General features: G+C 41.7%; 1 protein-coding gene across 1 annotated transcript in view; it reads left to right on the top strand.

Moving 5' to 3' along the window:
- pcsk5a (proprotein convertase subtilisin/kexin type 5a) overlaps nucleotides 1-20,669 on the top strand; it is a 49,271-nt gene extending 28,602 nt beyond the window's left edge. Inside the window, exons 25-37 of the mRNA XM_082171548.1 lie at nucleotides 732-774; nucleotides 909-1,051; nucleotides 1,171-1,371; nucleotides 2,867-2,950; nucleotides 3,058-3,256; nucleotides 4,428-4,639; nucleotides 6,517-6,759; nucleotides 7,495-7,728; nucleotides 9,157-9,331; nucleotides 9,634-9,851; nucleotides 10,817-10,917; nucleotides 11,010-11,205; nucleotides 19,262-20,669. Of these exons, the coding sequence (XP_082027674.1) occupies nucleotides 732-774; nucleotides 909-1,051; nucleotides 1,171-1,371; nucleotides 2,867-2,950; nucleotides 3,058-3,256; nucleotides 4,428-4,639; nucleotides 6,517-6,759; nucleotides 7,495-7,728; nucleotides 9,157-9,331; nucleotides 9,634-9,851; nucleotides 10,817-10,917; nucleotides 11,010-11,205; nucleotides 19,262-19,734 (2,522 nt within the window). The 3' untranslated portion in view covers nucleotides 19,735-20,669. The remainder of the gene's footprint in view (nucleotides 1-731; nucleotides 775-908; nucleotides 1,052-1,170; nucleotides 1,372-2,866; nucleotides 2,951-3,057; nucleotides 3,257-4,427; nucleotides 4,640-6,516; nucleotides 6,760-7,494; nucleotides 7,729-9,156; nucleotides 9,332-9,633; nucleotides 9,852-10,816; nucleotides 10,918-11,009; nucleotides 11,206-19,261) is intronic.
- The last annotated feature ends 149 nt before the right edge of the window (nucleotides 20,670-20,818 follow it).

Genomic DNA, 20,818 nt, shown 5'->3' with positions numbered 1-20,818 from the left:
TTTATGTGTTTTTCATGGTGATGAGTGGAGCATAAGCTTGGGTTGAGAACAGATATACGTTAACTGTTCTATATTGCCATACTCGTTCAGCAATTGCTATGCCATGCTGATTCTATCAAAGCATTGTGTTACCATTTAGCAAGGTAGCATTTACTGTATTAGCTAGTTAAAGCTAGCCAAGTTTCCACTACAAAAAATAATTTATATGAGATTACATGATCATTTTAAGTAAAATGTATGAATTAGCACTGAAACTTTGCATTTCTTAACTTAAAATGTTTTATGTAACTAATAACCTCAACTTTTTTGAGTTATGCCAACTTATTTGGGTTTACAGTGAGTGTTTTAGAATTTAGTAATCACTACGATAGTATTATATTAGTATGATCATACTTGGGATTAGTTTTATGTTGGAGCACATGGCTGACATTAGTGTTTGTTTGTCATGTGCTCTTTAGAATTTCAACAAAATGTCTAAAGTAAAAAAGTACAAAAAAGTAGTTTTAGAACATAATTGATGGATGTAACAAATTGTTTTGACTTCACATTCCACCGTGAACTACAGTAGTCAACATCTGAAGTGGATCAAAAAAGACCAGATTGGGTATTGTTCAAAATTCATGTATAACTTTGATGAAAGGTTTTGATCCACTTCAAATGTTGGCTAATTTATATTCAGGTGACCAGACAGATGTTTCTGAATAATTTACAGTTCCTTCTACACTTTGCAGATAATCCCAAACACTGTCTGTCCTGCATTGATGGATATTACAAGTAAGAAACATGATGTAACAGAACTATCTGCTGGCTTGTATGTGTATGTTCTTGTGAAAGAAAGAATGGAAGGTTCTTTTACAGATGTGTGCTGCTCTGAAATGTGACTGAAATGCTATGTGTGTGTTGCACAGGTTTGAGGAGGGCTGCTATAAGAACTGTCCTGCTAAGACATACACAGTGGAGGAGACCATGAGCTGTGTGTCCTGTGAGCATGACTGTGTCAGCTGTGATGAAGATGAGTGCCACTGGTGTGAAGCTGACCTCTTCCTGTCAGGTTAGGCTTAAAACGATTTGCATTCATGGTATACATTTGATCAGTTCATGAATTTCCTTGGAATCAAACATCTTCAAGGTCGAATCAAAGATTATTCATAAGTTGAATGTACCCTGCAGATGGGAAGTGTGTGCAGGAATGTCCCGATGGTTTCTATGGTGATGAAGATTCTCAGGAGTGTGAGGAATGTCACTCAGACTGCAGTTTATGTAGTGGGCCGGAGGACAGTGACTGTGACAGCTGCATTGATGGACTGACACTTGATAATGGTGCTTGTGTGTCTGAACAGGATGTCTGCCCTGCACAGACGTACCTCAGTGGTGAGAGCAACACTCCAGAGAGGAAACATTTATTGTTTAGAGACTTCTTGTTCATAGCTCCAGAGACTTAATTGAATTTTAGTATCATGGCATAGTCCAGATAATTTGGTCTTGGAAGAATTCGATTTCATACGAGTTCATATTGAATTCCATCCATCTATCCATCCAATTTCCAAACCGTTTGTCCTATATAGGGATGCAGTCATATTGGAATATTCCTTTTGAAATCCACTGTCAAAAGAAGACGTTGGCATATTTGAGCTCAGGCATTGAAACTTAAGGGCAGAGATTTTGGAGACCAGTGCTGCGTTTGAAATCACACACTGTCATGTAGATACTACATTTGGTTTAAAACATACAAAATATGTTCAGTATAGTAGGAATATGGGTTGTATGTCTAGAAAAGGTGACTAGAAAAAAAGAAAAAAAAATTACAGAAATATTATTTGTGACCTATACTTCATTAGAAAACAAAAGAGACACTGGGACACTGCCCTCAAAGAGTATCTTTGTACCTTGTTTACCGTAACATATTTATAGTACTATCTTAAGTGCATATTACCACTTTACTGTAATAAAATACACATTTTAAGGGTTGATAAGGTATAAAGTTGACATTTTAAGGGTACTGCCCAAGTGATAAGTTGTTGTACCCCTAAAGGTACAGTTTTTGTAAAACTTTTCTGACTTTGTTAAAACCGTTACATTATTGGTTCATTGGATCAATGTAGGCTATTGGTTGGAAGTTGGTTTAGAATTAGAGAATAAAATCTTATTTGTTAAACATAACAACCCTTGTGAAAACAGTACACTTTAGCATACTTTTAGATTAATGCATTTAAATTTATATTAAATGCCATTAGTTGAACTTGAGAGGGATTTTGACCCACTTAAATAAGTCTCTTTATATGTTAATTTAATTTTCATTTATTTTGTCTTTGAAATATAGTTAAAGTGTACAGTCAAATGTACTGACAAGCATATACTTTCATGTAATTTCTAGTTAACTTGTAAATCATGTGTTTTAAATATATTTGTAATAAGACATTTGTTATGATTAAGTTGCAATTTAGTACATTTAAAATATATTACCTTTAATTGTAATATCAAATAACACCCTATAATTAAAATTAGTTTATATGTGCTTTAGTATGTTTGTCAACACCTCAAAATAAGTGTGCTTCTTTAAAGCATGGCAAAAGTTTATTTAAAAATTTTGAATGTACTTTTTGAATGTAGTAACTTTTAATTTGACATGTATTTAAAAGTGTACTTATGTGTGTAACGAAACATAAAGTCATGAAAGTGTTCTCTCTTAAAGTACACTTAAGTGGTCTTTATTCAATTCATATTTTTATGTGCAAGTACAGTTTTTAAAACTTAAAGGACACTATACATGCACATTTAAAACAATTAAGCACATTTCTTTTAAGGACATTTCAGGGACGGTTCAGTTATAAAATCTCTGCTGGTTATAACTGCTCTCATCTTTCAGATGATGGGGAATGTGAGGCCTGTCACTCTTCATGTGAATCCTGTTCGGGGATATTGAAGACTCAATGCAACACATGTGTCAAAGGTACAACATGTGCAACTCAATGAAAAATATGATGGATGGAATAATCTTTGGTTAGATGCATGAAGGCTTGGATGAATGTGAATAGACGTTATGTATGTGTGTTCCAGGTCGATATCTGACTGCAGATCAGATGTGTGTGACACGATGCCCGATGGGCAGATATGGCAGCAAGGAAAGTGGGAACTGCGAGAATTGCCTACAAGGTTGTGCCCAGTGCCAGGACGAGCAGCTCTGCACACGCTGCCAGTCAGCACGTAAAAGCCCTCTTTATTTGCAGGCTGGCCAATGTGTGCGCAAGTGCACTAGGTTAGAACCATTTACAGACACTTACAGTATGTAATGCAGATGTGAAAAGAATACCTGAAAACCATATGAGTAAAGTATACAATTATTGTACTTAAGTATTGTACTCGTACTGAATGTAGGCTCAAAGTCCTCAACAGCCAAGTGACATGCCAGTGAAAAACAAGGGTTTCACTTTATTTTGATGGTCCTTTTAACACATTCTGTTGACTATAAATAATGTTGCAGCTACATATCTACTAACACTCATTAGAGTGTTAGTAGAGTATTAGTAGACTGGTAGGGTTAGGGTTAGAATAAGTTGACATGTAGTTGAAAGGTTACTTATAGTCAGTAGAATGTCTGTTGGAGGACCATCACAATAAAGAGTTTGCAGATATTAAGCAGACAGTCTACTAATACTGTAATTAGTTGACGTAGTTGTAAAGTTACTTATGGTTAACAGAATGTTCAAAAGGGACCATCAAAATAAATTGCAATAAATCGAGTTAGTGTAACACATTAGTGTTACATCAAATCAATTACATTATTTACAACAATTAATTAAAGCTCCCCTGTAGTCTATGATTGTATCCCTTAAAACTCATCTTTGATCACCAAAATAACATATTTACACATTTTTCCTCAAAAAAAAAAAAAGAATTCATGCCTTAAAATTGCTTGAATGTAACTTTACACCCTTGCCTCATATAGTATACGCGCGGTTCTATCCATGTGCAAATTAGCCCCACCTCCACTCACTCACTCACACCAGCTCAGAGATCCACTCGTTGACGATCACACATTGACCTGATTGGTTTCAAGGTAGAATGTGATGTCAGAAACACCAGCGATTTCAAACCGCGTTTTTGAGATTGTCCTTTGGTTCACTGCAGTTTTAAAGAGAAAATACTCAGCAATGGTGTTGACTTACGCATTTGCAAATGGTTTGTCTTAAAGCACATTAAAAACACCACACAGACATATAAACAACATTGAAGGCTTGATTTTCACCAAAAGGGTACTTTAAAATTTTTAAACTTTAAAACAAATTTAATTTCATATAAGAATGTCACATTTCCATTTTTTGATAGTTGTTGACAGACTGCTGTTACGGTATGTAGAAGCTATATTGTATATATATATTTTTTTTTTATCAAATGACGTGTGTGCATGTCTGTAATTGTGTGTTTAGAGGCTACCCTGTGGGTCAGGTGTGTAAGAGCTGTGCATCTGGTTGTACGTCCTGTGAGAAGAATGCAACACATTGTCTGAGCTGTGAGGAGACGCTGCTGCTACACAAACATGAGTGTGTGGCGAGCTGTCCGTCTGGACACACGGTGAGGAACGGGGAGTGTGTGCAGTGTCCAGAGAGCTGTGTTATTTGCTCTGAGGACAGCTGTACAGGTAAGACTGAAATTTTTCACAGATGTTGCATGTTTTCATGAACTAATCCTAAAATTATCGTAACAAAAATGTGTTATTGATGTGCCAACAGTCTTCTACACTTCTACAACTTCTAAAGGGTGCAAATTAATTGATCACCTATAGTACATATATTATTATTCACTTGTAAATAATAATATTGCACACTTTATTTCTTAGAATGTAGTAGCTTTCTTCTCAGTAGCATTAATAGACAGTGTTTTTGCTTATATTTCATAGTTGTTAAGCTTGGATGATAATAGACTACTGCAGTAATTACATATTTTTGAAAGCCAATCCAGAAGTTAGCATCACCCTGGTTCCTTTGACAAAAACGCAATAGGATTTTTATATTGGATTTTGGAATTTATTAATTTATCTTTTTTGTTTTGTTTGTTTGTTCTTTTTTTTTTTTGGAAAATAAGCTATGTGACCAACAAAAGATTATAATTCTTAAACATTTTGTTCATCGTGATAAACAAACTTTTATTAATTTTAAAGCCTAATATACAAACAACAGAATTAAAAACCTAAATGTCACCGTCACTAAGCTTTTGACAACACGTTCAGACTTTATTTAAAAAAGAACATTTCCTTGAAAGTCTGAGTTACAATAGTTTGCAAGAGTCCGATTATAAACACGATGATACTGTAAAAGCCGACTAGTGAGTAGATGAGACCATATGACAGCTTAAAATTGTATTTTATTTCATACAAAAATATATACAAGACAAACTAAAATATTTTTTCAATAAAATACAATTATTCACTTTTTCATATAACCCATAAACATTTTTTAATAATAAACAAATTTTAGAGTGTGATGCAAAACACAGCTATACAGCATAGTTCAGAACAATGTGGGCAAACGGATGCTCAGAAAAACATCCATATAGCCAATTCAGAAAAACACAGAGTTAAACCCTTCCCCTCCCTCCACACACAGCTCTCTCAGAACAGGAGACAAATAGATGAGCCAGAATGCTTTACATTTCTTGAAATAATAATTTCTGAACATTGATTCTCAGTCTTTATTTACCTGTTTCTCATGGTTTCTCAATAAAATGAATAAAAGTAACTAATGTGAATTTACCGCTAATGTCATATAATAGCGTAGTTCTAATAGCGGGGCGGGTGGCACAGTGTCTCAGGGTAGCGCTGTCACCTCACAGTTAGGAGCCAAGAGGCCTTTCTGTTCTACCTGTGTCTGCTTGGGTTTCCTCCAGGTGCTCTGGTTTCCCCTATCAAAAAACATGCAGTATAGGTGAATTGGAGACACTAAATTGTCTGTAGGTGTGTGAACCCCAAGCTATGTAATGGGAGGGTTGGGGAAAGACCTAGCGACCTACCCCGGAAAATTCATGGACAGTCTCTCGCTTATGGCGAGATAGTAAGAGATGGCCCATAGAATCACCAAGAGTCGGATATGACTAAAAATGTTTAATGAATGAGTAGTGGAGCACACTTTAACCTCCGCCACCTGCGCAACCAGATTTAAACCTGGCTATATAGTGCCTTCTGCTTGTTAGCAAAGCATTATCTGAACTTCTAAATAACATATTAAAAGAATTGTAGATTTGTGTCCTTTTAAATAAACATTAAAAACTGAGATGAAAAATTCACTTAAGTAAGAAATGTACTTTTGCTATGGTTAAAAAAAATATTCAGCGATATTTTCCCAACAATTGTTCATTTTGGCACAATTTTTGTCTCTATATAGTGTTGATATGGCGACTAGTAAATGCACTCGTCAAGTTTCGTCATGCTAGCATGTTTGGAAATGTTTATACCTTTACAACTAGCCCTGTTCAAACCTATGTCTCACTTTATCTTTCATTTTTTTTGTCCTCTAACTCTAGAGTGTAAGGAAGACTTCTTCCTGTATCAGGGTCAGTGTATAGTGATGTGTCCTGATGGATTTTTCGAGGACACGGATCAAGGCGTTTGTAAACGTTGCCACACGGATTGTTTGTTATGTGATGGACCTGAATCGACCAACTGTGATGCATGTTTTGAACGTGACAGCACACTGCACAACGGAGCATGTCTTGCCCCCTGTCCCTCACATACTTACAGAGAAAGCAGGTCCAAAGAGTGCATGGGTGAGACTACATTACTTTCCTTACTGTTGGAACACTGTAAAAAATTAATGTAATATAAACCATAAAAGACTAAAAATCATACGGTAAAAACCTCTTAATTGGTTAACAGTAAGTTCCTGTACCAAATGTGGTGGAAAAACTGTGAAATAGCTAGTGGGACATTTCATGTACTTTTACAGTAAAATAAAGTAAAGTTTTACTGTAAATCTTAGTTAAATCCATAAAACCTAAAATGTTACTATATATGTATATATTACAGAACACTCACGAAATGAATAGCACTTTCAACTAATATGTTTAAAATGATGGTAACACTTTACAATAAGGTTTCATTTGTTAACATTAGTTGAAAGTATTAACTAACATTGAGCAATACATTCGTATTTATTCATCTTTGTTAAAATTGGTTAATAAAAATCTGTTCATTGATTGTACAAGTTAGTTCACAGTGCATTAACTAATGTTAACAAATACAACTTTTGATTTTATTAATGTATTAGTAAATATTGAAATGAACATTAACTAAGATTAATAAATGCTGTAGAAGTATTGTTCTTTCTTAGTCCATGTTAACAAATGAAAACTTATTGTGAAGTGTTACCAAAATGGGAACCACAAACAATTCAATTGAATTAAAATTAAATTACAATTAAGTTGAATGTTCTATAAATAATTTTTAATGACCATAACTAGGTCACATGATGTTGATGAAAGGTCTTTGTCTCTGTTCTGTAGCCTGTGATAGTTCCTGTCTAACCTGTTCTGGTCCTCACGACACATCCTGCACTAGCTGCCCTGAGGGCCTGACGATGGATGTCCACGGGCGCTGCGCCACACCCACCACCTGCCCCTCACACCACTACAGCAACCAGGATGGAGAATGTCACTTGTGTCACAAATATTGCCATGAGTGCTCTGGCCCACATCAGGACAGTTGCCTCAGCTGCAACCAGAACCATTATCTACTCAGTGAGTTCATGCAACTGAGGCATGGTATGGTACTCTCTTGATTCGCAAAGTGGATGATGACTTCAGTGCAAAGAAATCGGAGAAATGGAGAAAGTTGTATCAGAGGGGCAATGAGTAGTCCCTTATATTTGAAATCAAATGCATTTCCTAGATCTTCTGGGTCAGTTTAGAGTCCTAGGTCCATTCTTGAGACAGCCATTAAAGCTGTTCACCCAAAAAGTAAAATGTTGTCATCATGTACTCAACCTCAAGTTGTTCCAAACCTTCTGCTGAACACAAAAGTATATATTTAGAAGAATATGGGTAATCAACCAGTTGATGGAAAAAATACTATGGAAATCAATGGGGCCCATTGCATTTGATTGCTTTTTTTATTTTTTATTAGATAATATAAGTAATTAATTGTTCAAAAACATTACATAATACAGTTTTTATTGTCAGCAGTCCATGGAAAAATAGACATCTGCAGACAAACTTCTGGGGCCCTGTTTTAACGATCTAAGCGCACGATCTAAAGCGCAAGTTCACTTAGGGCGTGTCCGAATCCACTTTTGCTAATTTAACGACGGTAAAAATGGTCGGCGCACCCGGTGCATGGTCTGAAAGGGTTGTCCCTATTCTCTTAAAGAGTAATGGGTGTGTTTTGGGCGTAACGTGAAATAAACCAATCAGAGTCTCATCTCCCATTCCCTTTAAATAACAACAAAAAAAATAGCAACGCACCAACAATGCGCCTGAACACACCTCGTTTTCAGACCAGCAGCACATGGGCGCACAAATGGGCCCACATATTGCATAAAGTAAAATGGTGCATCAATTCATTCCGTTTTATCTTTCATAACATAGTTGAGAATTATCTTTATACAAATTTTGGTTAAAAAAAAAATTCTGAAACCCCAAAATTTATTGATGATTGAAAAAAAAGTATAATAATTTCATGTCATTTTATTTTTTAAACAACTGAGTCCTGGTGTCCACTACAGAGGACATAGCATAACATATGAATAAAATATCATTTTTCAAAAATATATATTTTTTTACCATTTGTTTCTTATGCTCTAAACAATGTGAAACTATGAGGGTCTCAGGAGGGTATGATAGGGCCCTCTGAGTTTATTGACAGTTATTATTTCACATTCTTTTTTTCATTCACATTCATTATTTCATTATTTTTTATAATACACAAAGAAAACACAATTTATAGTTGACATGCTGTATTTTGATATTTATAAATGAATATATTACAGAATTCCTGTCCAAATATTCAGCATCTTGAAAATACAGTTGTACTAAAATATCAAATGTAGACATTTTTAACTTAGTTTCAAGCATGTTTGTTAGTATAGAATCAGCTGAATGTGTGCAGTAAATCCACAGGTTCAAATAATATTTCATAAGTAGTAAACAAAGATTCCACTTCATCCACAGATGGCAGCTGTGTGAACGTGTGTCCGGATGAATTCTTCAGAGGGGAAACACAGCGCTGTGAACCCTGTCATCCTAACTGCCTCGACTGCATGGGGCGGCACAGTCACGAGTGCCTGAGCTGCAGAGATCACCTCTACAGAGACGTCAAAGAATGTGTGGACACATGCCGCTCTGGGTAACAATACTGAATACCTATGTTGGTTTATAAACAGTAGTGAATAAAAAATGACTGATAGATTATCTGGTGATTTTTTTTTATGTAGTTTCTTGTTGTGTTTTATAAGCCTGGTTTCACAGATGGGGCTTAGATTAAGCCAGAATTAGGCCTTAGTTTAATTCTTAGTTTAATAAAGTAGTTTTTATAAACGTGCCTTTAAAAAAAAAACCTTACTGGTGTGCATCTTTAGACAAAACAATGGCACTGACAATGGCATTACAGTTTTCTGTTTTCTGATATTTATGACTGAATCTTTCCAGTTACTATGCCTCCGCTGGCTCTAGGACATGTGAGCGGTGTGATGAGAGCTGTGGGGAGTGTCTTCAGGCCGGAGCCGAGGGGTGTGTGAGCTGCAAAGAGGGGATGCTGTTTATCAGGAAACAGGGGCGCTGTGTGTCCTCCTGTCCTGATGCATACTACCACGACACTCACCACAAAACATGCGAGGCATGCCACCCCACCTGCAGAACATGCACAGGTATGGAACAGTTTACAGATGTGACTAAATATTTCAGACAAACTAGTCAATTCCACAGGCCCGTTGAAAAATAAATGCACTTAATTGTACTGAAAGTACACCTGTAGTGTGCAGCAAAAATCTGTACTATTAATCAAATAAAAGGCCACTTAAATGTACTTAAGTGAGTACACTTTCATGACCTTCTTAACACACTGAAGTACAGTTTTCTAAAATGCACTTGAAATAATGTCTTATTAAAAGTTTTACTTCAAAAAGTAAGTTTTAAATCATTGTTTTAATACTTTAACATTATTTAAAGATGTACACATATTTTGGTGTGCTGACTAACATACTCAAGCACTTTTTAATTTTAACTGTAGTGTGTAATTCAATATTACATATCTTAAATGTATCGTGAATATATCCTAAATGCTCTAAATTGCAACTTCATCATTACAAATGTGTAATTTCAAATATATTTTAATACATGACATACAATATTAAAAACACCATAACATTTTTGTTTAGCATAAATGCTTGTCAGTACATTCAGCTGTACGCTTTAGCCAAATTAAATTGACGTAATTATGAAAGTCCTACGTATGTCAAATATCACTCTTAACTCTTAAATTTCAACTAATTGTCTTTAATATAAATTTAAACTATAACAGTTTCATTTAATTGCGATTAACGTGCATTTTTAACAATAATAGAATATACTTCAAAGCAAACTGAATATTATTTCCATAATAAAAGTATGCCTCACACCAACTCAAAGCAAAAAGAGCAATGTTTTGAAATCAACACAGAGCCACAATGTTTATTTCTTCAACTTGTGAGTGGCATATGTGTAATATGTACCTGGGATATGAGAAAGCATTTTAACAAACAAAAAAAGGACATTTCACATTAAATTCTATATTTAACCGTGAATTATTCAATAATTCAAACCTAAAATACTGGAATGTCCTTTTGATTGACAGGCAAGAGTGTTGAGGATTGTGAGTCATGTCACCCAGGTTATACACTCACAGAGGGTGCTTGCGAGTCGCCCTGCATCACAGGAGAATACGTTAAGTCTGAGGTAAACTTCTGTTCTAGTGCAGTCTAACACGCATTCTACTTTAATATTTTTATGAATGTGGTCACCTGATAGCTCTTGTGATCTCTCTACAGGAGCAGGGCTATAACTGTGAATCATGTGATGAATCCTGTTTGGAATGTAAAGGTCCTGGGCATTATAACTGCACCATCTGTCCGGCACAGTTCATCCTGACAGCAGGGGGGCGCTGTCTGCCCTGCTGCACCAACACAGAACAGGAAGACACAGCCCCAGTTCAGCAAGAGTGCTGTAACTGTACTGAAACTAGAGGTATTTGGACTTAAAAGTGACATTTCAAAATATTACCAGTAGTAACAGGTTGATCAATGACATAAAGAACAAAAACAAAGGCTTGTAGGAAAACGTGCCTCTACCTACATTTTTGCAAAACTCCATAAGCTTACATATTCATATACTTCAATGCAGTTTCCAGCTTAAAGGAACACTAGTGGCAAAACACCAACAACTTTTGTTCCTTTTCATACCAATTATGATTGCAGGGGCAGATTATTGATTAATAAAAACCTCTTTTGATTTTCATTTCCTTGCACAATTACCTCAAAGCATTTTTACCATAGCCCATCATTTGTAAACTAATACATTTTGATATTTGCATAACTTGACCCAGCTCCATATGCATGGCTTTTCTGATATAGTAAACTAGCTCACCTGGAACACCACTATACACAAATACGAGTTCTGTGAAATACGAAAAACAGACTTATGATAAAAAATAAAAATAAAACAAGAAAAGAGCTCAGAGTCTTATAGAAACAAGCTAGCTGGTATCGTTGATTCAGCGATCATGGTTTATTTTTTTTCATGCTTGGTTAGGTTTAGGATACGTAACAGTAAATGTAATAAAACATACTCGGTTACTAACGTAACCTCAGTTCTCTCTAGAGAGGAAACGAGTACTGCGTAAATCTTACGCTAGGGGAAAATCTCTTTTCCGCGAGATACTGAAGCCAAAAATTATCCTTAATTTTGAAATAATGTAAAACGCGTTGCGGCAGCATGCAGACACAGGCGAGACGGCTTGTGCGCCTATTGGCTGCCCTGCGGCAACTGCAGCAGCCTATCGATAAGGCCCACTCGTGACGTCAGCTCCAATGGGGGCGCTTCGCGCCCAATACGTCACGTCCCGCCAGAATGGCAAGGGCAAGTGCCCGGGCTCATATAGTACATGATCATAAGGGACTCACAGAGAGCCCAGGAAAGAGTGGCTAGAATAGCATCATTCCTGTAATAATATAACATCTTATAAGGAGCAGTTATACTGATGATGTGTCGTACAGTCAGGGCGACCCCCGGCCTGGACTGACGAATATAGTGGGTCTTACACACTGCCCATAGAGCTGCGCGATCCAACAGCGAGCATTTGCTCAAGCAGTTTCAGTATTCTGGCCCGAACACATCAGGGCAGACAGTACCGATTTTAGACCGAAAGCAGCTTAGCCTGCAAGGCGGGAACCTCTAGGTTATAAAACCTTATAAATGTAGACGGGGAGGCCCAGCCTGCCGCCATACAGATATCTTGCAAGGCAATCCCACTAGACCAAGCCCACGACGAGGCCACGCCTCTCGTGGAGTGTGCTCTGACTCCAAATGGGCACTGTAAGCCCTTAGAGGTATAAGCCAGCGCTATAGCATCAACTATCCAACTGGATAGGCTCTGTTTCGACACGGCAAGTCCCTTAGAACGTCCGTAGAGTGAAAACAAAGAGCTGCTCTGTCTGTCTGAAAACAGACGTGCGAGACACATAAGCTCTTAATGCTCTGACTGGGCAAAGGAAGCTTGCGTCTCCTTCCTCGTCAGAGACCGGTAGGGCTGACAGGGAATGACCTGCGCCCTAAACGGTGTGTTGAGGGATTTTGGAACATAACCGTGCTTAGGTTTGAGTATAACTCTTGAGTCATTAGGCCCAAACTCCATACACGTCGCGCTTACTGAGAGCGCGTGTAAGTCCCCTGTGCGCTTCACTGAAGCGAGAGCCAGAAGAAACACTGTCTTGAAAGACAGGTGTTTAAGATCAATCGTCTGTAAAGGCTCGAATGGGTCACCTTTCATGGCTTCCAGCACTGTAGAAAGGTTCCATACAGGGACTGAGGGAGGTCTGGGAGGATTCAGTCTCTTAGCTCCTCTAAGGAAGACGATGACTAAATCGTTCCTTCCTACTGACTGACCCAGCGTTGTTTTTGAGAACGCTGCTATGGCCGCCACATACACTTTGAGCGTGGAAGGGGTCCTGCCCTTGTCCAACAGCTCTTGTAGGAAGGAGAGAACCTCCGTCACCCCACAGTCTAGGGGCGACACGCCACGAGCTGTGCACCAGCTGGAGAACACTGACCATTTCGAGGAATAGAGACGTTGCATAGACGGAGCTCTAGCCTGCGTGATCGTGTTTAACACTCCGCTTGGGGAGGTCAGCGGGTACCCGTTGATGGCCCAAACATGAAGGGACCACAGCTCTGGGCGCGGATGCCAAAACGAGCCCTTGGCCTGAGAGAGGAGGTCCCTCCTCACTGGCACTGGCCATGGGGCAGTGCTTGCTAGCTGCATCAGAACTGGGAACCAGGGTTGGTTTTTCCAGAACGGCGCTACGAGTAGCACTGAGCATCCTTCTCTGATCCGTTCTATCACCTGAGGCAGGAGAGAGACGGGAGGAAAGGCATAGAGCGGGTGGCGGGGCCATACGTGAGCCAGCGCGTCCCTGCTCTTGGAGAAAAATTCCAGACAGTGAGCGTTTTCTTGAGACGCGAACAGGTCTACTTCCGCTCTGCCGAATTTCTTCCACAGCAGCTGGACTGTCTGTGGGTGTAGAGGCCATTCGCCTGTCGGAACATTGTTCCTGGACAGTCTGTTCGGTCCTACGTTCAGGAGCCCTGGCACATGCGCTGCTCTCGGTGAGAGCAGGTTGCGCTGAGCCCACACCAGGAGGCGTTCTGTCAGCCTGTGCAGGTTTCGGGACCTGAGGCCGCCCTGGCGATTTATGTAGGACACCACTGACATGTTGTCCGAGCGGACCAGGACGTGGTGTCCTCGTATTTAGGGACAAAAACGCGTCAGTGCGTTGTCTACTGCCAACATTTCGAGGCAGTTTATGTGTAGAAGCTTCTCCCGTTCTGACCATTGGCCGAAGAACGGTCTGCCCTTGAGCAGTGCTCCCCATCCCAAGGTGGAGGCGTCCGTAGACACTACCTTCACACTCGAGGAAGTCCCCAGGCTAACACCTGATTGGTACAAGTCGTTTGCTTTCCAAGGTTTCAGAGCTGCGATGCATTTCTGATTGACCTTGAGACGAAGCAGACCGGAAGCCCACGCTCGGCGCGGTACTCGCGCTTTCAGCCAGAACTGTAGCGGGCGCATGCGAAGCAAGCCCAGCTGAAGTACTGATGATGCTGAGGCCATGAGACCTAGCATCCTCTGAAATTTCTTGAGCGGGATAGATGCGCCGCAGTGGAAAGAGCTCGCTGCGCGCTGAATGTCTAGTACGCGCTCTGGTGACAGTCGCGCTATCATAGACAGCGAGTCCAGTTCTGTGCCCAGAAAAGATATTATCTGTCTGGGAGACAGAGAACTCTTCGCCCAATTGACCCAGATTCTCGAGGTGATCGAGCAAAATGGTCCTGTGCTCTATGAGCACCGAGTGAGATTGAGCTAGAATCAGCCAATCGTCCAAGTAGTTCAATACTCGCATGCCCCGTAGTCTGAGGGGTGCGAGCGGCTAGAGACAAGCCGAACGGTAGGACTGAGCACTGATATGCCTGGCCCTCGAAGGCGAATCTCAAACGTCGCCTGTGACGTGACGCTATTTGTATTTGAAAATATGCGTCTTTCAGATCTATTGACACAAACCAATCTCCTCGGCGAATCTGCGTGAGGGTTTTTCTGGTCGTGAGCATTCTGAACTGTTGCTTCGCAAGCACTCTGTTCAGTTGCCTTAGATCTAGTATGGGTCTGAGACCCCCGTCTTTTTTCAGTACCAGGAAGTATCTGCTGTATAGCCCTCCTTCACTCTGAGCTTGAGATAAAGGCTCTATGGCCCCTTTGCTCAACAGTTTCAAAATTTCGGCTCGAAGTAGGTGGTGCTACTTCTGTTTTTACCGTAGCTTCGACGCGCGTCACATAGCGGCGAGGGCGTCGGCGAAACTGTAGCGAATAGCCTCTTTCTATAATGTCTAGCACCCACATCAAAACCCCCGGGTAGCCTTGCCCATGCATCTGCACGAATGGCTAGGGGATGAATGCGGAGCGCGCTCTGGTCGCTCAGCGACAGAGGGGCTTCGGTGTGCTGTAACATAAGCGTCGCGCTTCGAGGCAGGGGGTGCACTGACATGTTGTCCGAGCGGACCAGGACGTGGTGTCCTCGTATTTAGGGACAAAAACGCGTCAGTGCGTTGTCTACTGCCAACATTTCGAGGCAGTTTATGTGTAGAAGCTTCTCCCGTTCTGACCATTGGCCGAAGAACGGTCTGCCCTTGAGCAGTGCTCCCCATCCCAAGGTGGAGGCGTCCGTAGACACTACCTTCACACTCGAGGAAGTCCCCAGGCTAACACCTGATTGGTACAAGTCGTTTGCTTTCCAAGGTTTCAGAGCTGCGATGCATTTCTGATTGACCTTGAGACGAAGCAGACCGGAAGCCCACGCTCGGCGCGGTACTCGCGCTTTCAGCCAGAACTGTAGCGGGCGCATGCGAAGCAAGCCCAGCTGAAGTACTGATGATGCTGAGGCCATGAGACCTAGCATCCTCTGAAATTTCTTGAGCGGGATAGATGCGCCGCAGTGGAAAGAGCTCGCTGCGCGCTGAATGTCTAGTACGCGCTCTGGTGACAGTCGCGCTATCATAGACAGCGAGTCCAGTTCTGTGCCCAGAAAAGATATTATCTGTCTGGGAGACAGAGAACTCTTCGCCCAATTGACCCAGATTCTCGAGGTGATCGAGCAAAATGGTCCTGTGCTCTATGAGCACCGAGTGAGATTGAGCTAGAATCAGCCAATCGTCCAAGTAGTTCAATACTCGCATGCCCCGTAGTCTGAGGGGTGCGAGCGGCTAGAGACAAGCCGAACGGTAGGACTGAGCACTGATATGCCTGGCCCTCGAAGGCGAATCTCAAACGTCGCCTGTGACGTGACGCTATTTGTATTTGAAAATATGCGTCTTTCAGATCTATTGACACAAACCAATCTCCTCGGCGAATCTGCGTGAGGGTTTTTCTGGTCGTGAGCATTCTGAACTGTTGCTTCGCAAGCACTCTGTTCAGTTGCCTTAGATCTAGTATGGGTCTGAGACCCCCGTCTTTTTTCAGTACCAGGAAGTATCTGCTGTATAGCCCTCCTTCACTCTGAGCTTGAGATAAAGGCTCTATGGCCCCTTTGCTCAACAGTTTCAAAATTTCGGCTCGAAGTAGGTGGTGCTACTTCTGTTTTTACCGTAGCTTCGACGCGCGTCACATAGCGGCGAGGGCGTCGGCGAAACTGTAGCGAATAGCCTCTTTCTATAATGTCTAGCACCCACATCAAAACCCCCGGGTAGCCTTGCCCATGCATCTGCACGAATGGCTAGGGGATGAATGCGGAGCGCGCTCTGGTCGCTCAGCGACAGAGGGGCTTCGGTGTGCTGTAACATAAGCGTCGCGCTTCGAGGCAGGGGGCGCGCTGATAACAGCGGGCAGATTGCCCGCGCTCGACTCCTATGCGGTGGTCAACCGAGAGGGGAGGGCTGGGCGAGTCCCGTAGGACCTGTCATGTCTATGTGTGAATGTGGGCGCGGGATAGCGGGCACATTTACAACACTGAGAGCATTGTCCGCCTGAGCAGAGCGAATGCACGTTGGTTTTGTTTTTACAGAAACCTTGAGATATGCGGAACGTAGTGTTTGTGGGCACTGGGCAGTGGGCACATTTACCACGTTTAATGCGCAATCGACCTGGGTCGATTTCATGTGCGCGAGCCCTGTGTGACGGGCTGTGTTTGTGTGTAGGAATGAGCACTGGGCAGTGGGCATTTCGTCTACATTCGTAACACCATCGGCCGTGGCCGGGACACCAGAAAATACACTCTTATGGGATTTATCTGGGTAGCCGTAAAAGCGGCGTTTGTGTGCAGGCAAGCGGGCTGCTTCGCCGACTTGTTTACTGCAGAATACACTGGAACAGTCGCATTTACTGGAACTGAACGAGCGAGAAGTTGCCATAGAAACAGAGAGCGTCAACATGCTGGCGTTTGTTTGCAGGCGTGCGTGTATTACAGCAGGCTTGTTCACTGCAATATTGACATTTCCAGTCGTCTGAACTTCAGAGGCGGAAACCATAGAAACAGAGTTTGGGTGCAGGCGAGCGGGTTGTACCACGCGCTCGTTGGCTGCAAAATACACATCTGCAGTCGCCTTTTCAGGGAACTGCCAGAGCGAGAATTGACGGCAAAAATGTGTTTTGCCGGTAGACCCGGGATTCGATCGCGGGTCTCTCGCGCGAAAATCTGATGATCTACCACTGGACCACAGAGGAAGACACATAGACATTCAGTAGCGCGAGTATTATCAAAGAGCGTCAACATGCTGGCGTTTGTTTGCAGGCGTGCGTGCAAAACAACAGGCTCGCTCACTGCAATATTGACATTTCCAGTCACCTGAACTTAAGAGGGGAATGAGAAATGTGTCAGGAGTGGAGGTCGGCCCGGCCGCAGCGGGGCTAAAAACACCCTTTTCTCCTTTCGCCAGTGACGCACAGGAACCATAGAAACGGTGTTTGGGTGCAGGCGAGCGGGTTGTACAGCGCGCTCGTTGGCTGCAAAATGCACATCTGCAGTCGCCTTTCAGGGAACTGACAGAGCGAAGCATTGGCGGCATAATATATCTGCCGTTAGACCGGGATTCGAACCCCGGTCTCTCGTGCGAAAAACCTAAGATTCCACCACTGAGCCACAGGGGGGAACACAAAGGTATGTAGATGCATGAGCATATAAGAGAGCGTCAACATGTTTTCTTCGGCGTTTGCTTGCAAGCGTGCGTGTTACAACAGGCTCGTTTGCTGCAATATTGATATTTCCAGTCGCCTAATCAGGGAACTGAGTTCTCTTTTCGCCGGTGAGTGACGCGTGAATGGGGCGCAAGGGCAGGGTAGCTTTCTTGTAACGTAAAGAAAAACTAACCCCGATCGTCCGCTTCCAGCCTCCCTTGTGAACGGCGCAGTTTGCGCGGCTCGAACAGAGGGAGAGAGAAAGCTAGCCCCGTGACCGTCCGCTCCTGACATCCCCTGTGAACGGCGCGGTTTGCGCGGCTCGAACAGAGGGAGAGCAGGTATCATCCCCCAAGCAGGCAAGGCAAGCGGGCGCACCGGCGAGCTTTGCGGGTTGGGGGGGGCGGAGGAGCAGTCTCGGAGAAGGATGCCAGGTGAGTCCTCAGAGTCACCATAGGCAGTAACTGGCTCGCAGTGAGGGCGGTCGCCGTCAGCGAGCGCGAGCACGAGAGCTGCGTTATCCTCAGGAAAGGGGTGTCTTGAAAAAGACGCCCGGCTCTTTTAGTGCAATGAGAGTGTGTGTCGCGGCGGCGAGCACACACACATACACATACACAAAACACAGTAGCAGAGAAAGGATATAACGCCGGATAGCGCAGCAGGAAGGCGACTGAAGGCGGCGCGGCCAGCGGCTTCAGAGTGTCGACTCGTCCCGCTGAAAGGCTTCTTCAAACGGCGCGGCTTCTCTCCGGATCCAGCGATGCGAGAGCTTCGCTGAAGAGATGAAAAATCAGTGAGCTAGCCTCTCGAAGCTATGTTTATAGCCCTAGACCACGCCCATTCTGGCGGGACGTGACGTATTGGGCGCGAAGCGCCCCCATTGGAGCTGACGTCACGAGTGGGCCTTATCGATAGGCTGCTGCAGTTGCCGCAGGGCAGCCAATAGGCGCACAAGCCGTCTCGCCTGTGTCTGCATGCTGCCGCAACGCGTTTTACATTATTTCAAAATTAAGGATAATTTTTGGCTTCAGTATCTCGCGGAAAAGAGATTTTCCCCTAGCGTAAGATTTACGCAGTACGAGAGTACCTCTCGTAAGAGAACCCTGCCAGATTTACATTGATCAAACATAACTGATCATGCTTTTAGGGCCTTCACTGAACATTTCACTTTGAAAGTAACATAATACAGTATTTAGCAGAAATGTCATTAAAGTTATGTTTTTACAATGAGCCGGGGATGGAATTTTCATTTGAGGGTGAAATGTTCCTTTAATACTAAAATAATTAGTAACTTAAAAATAGTTGTCCTGTCTTGGTTTATTTGTTGTGTTAGACATTAAAACCAATATTTTATCTCTGTTTAAGGTGAGTGTGTCCTCAGCACTAACTTTGCCTTTCGAAACCATGAGGAAGAAGAGTATACAGGAAACCTGCCACTCTTTATCACCACCTCCATCCTGCTTGTCTTTGCCACAATCTCCGTAATCATCCTCATTAAGCGTTCGCTTTCCAAACGACCCATGCCAGAGACCGCTATCCCACGTGGGTATGAAAAACTGGGCCATGGTGGCGGCAAAGACGGCTACTACACATCATCATCCACCTCTGCCTTCGGTGGTCAAGCAAGCTCTAGTTCTGGACTTTTCCGTGAGTCACAGCTAGTGGACCTTGGTAATCAGAAGGGGACTCAGGATGATGACGATGAAGATGATGAAGATGAAGATATTGTGTACATGGGGCAGGACGGCACTGTTTATCGTAAATTCAGATACGGGCAACTGGGAGACGAGCAGGAAGATGAGTTAGAATATGACGATGAGAGCTACAACTACCGATAACACCTTCATCTGTTTAAACAAAAAATTATTCTGCAGGGTTACTGAAAATTGTCACTTAGCATGCAATAGCAACATTGTGTTTGAAAATTATATTAAAAAAGTTCTGTAGAGTTCAGCAAAGTTCTGAACTCATATGTGAATAGTAATATATTGTGTAGGATGATACAATGGCAATCACAAATTGTAGTTTAAAGTCCCCCTGTAGTCAATAATTGTCTCCCGTGAAACTCATCTTTGATCACCAAAATTACATATTTAAACGTTTTTGTTTTTTTTCTTAAAAAAATTTCTTCATGCCTTAAAATAGCTTGAATATAACTTTACACCCTTTCCTCATTAAGTATACACGGTTTTATGAATATGCAAATTAGCCCCGTTTCCAGAGATCCACTCGTTGACGATCACACGTTGATGTGATTGGTTACAAGGTAGTTTGTGACGTCAGAAACACCAGCGATTTCAAACCATGATTTTGAGACTGTCTTTGGTTCACTGCAGTTTAAAAGTGCAAATACTCAGCAATGGTGTTGACTTATGCATTTGCACATGGTTTGTCTTAAACCACATTAAAAACACCACATATAAACAAAATTAAAAAATCGGTTTTCACCACAGGGGGACTTTTAGGATTTAATGCGGTAGTTGGTCCTTTTAGCTTCTTGTCTTTTTTTACATTAATTTTTCATCTTTTATGAAGATAGCTGAGGTTTGTCTCTTTGTTCTTTTTTTTTTTTTTGTTCTTTTGTTCTACATGTGTGAGTGATTTATTTATTTATTTATTTATTTATTGGAACGTGTGCATTAAGTCAACAGATCCTATGCAGTACTTTTGCTAGTAGCAGAAGTACAAATGAGCTTTTAATTTTTTTGTTGTGAAAGTGTATCAACTGTAAATTTTAATAAAAGTATAACAGTGGTATGTGTTAATTTACTATTCCAAGTCAATCATTTTTGACCTACTGCATTTCAATTATCCAAATTAGATTCTACTTCTGCCCCAAGATGTTTGATTGTCTCTCTGGTTACATTTGTATTTTCATCAAAATTATGATCATACTGAACTACTAAAAAAGTGTTGAGCCAA

The sequence above is a fragment of the Leuciscus leuciscus genome, assembly GCF_965113295.1.
Source record: "Leuciscus leuciscus genome assembly, chromosome: 5".
Classification (NCBI taxonomy): Eukaryota; Metazoa; Chordata; class Actinopteri; order Cypriniformes; family Leuciscidae; genus Leuciscus; species Leuciscus leuciscus.
The sequence above is the reverse complement of the archived record's forward strand: the minus strand, read 5'-3'. Positions and strand labels throughout refer to the sequence as shown.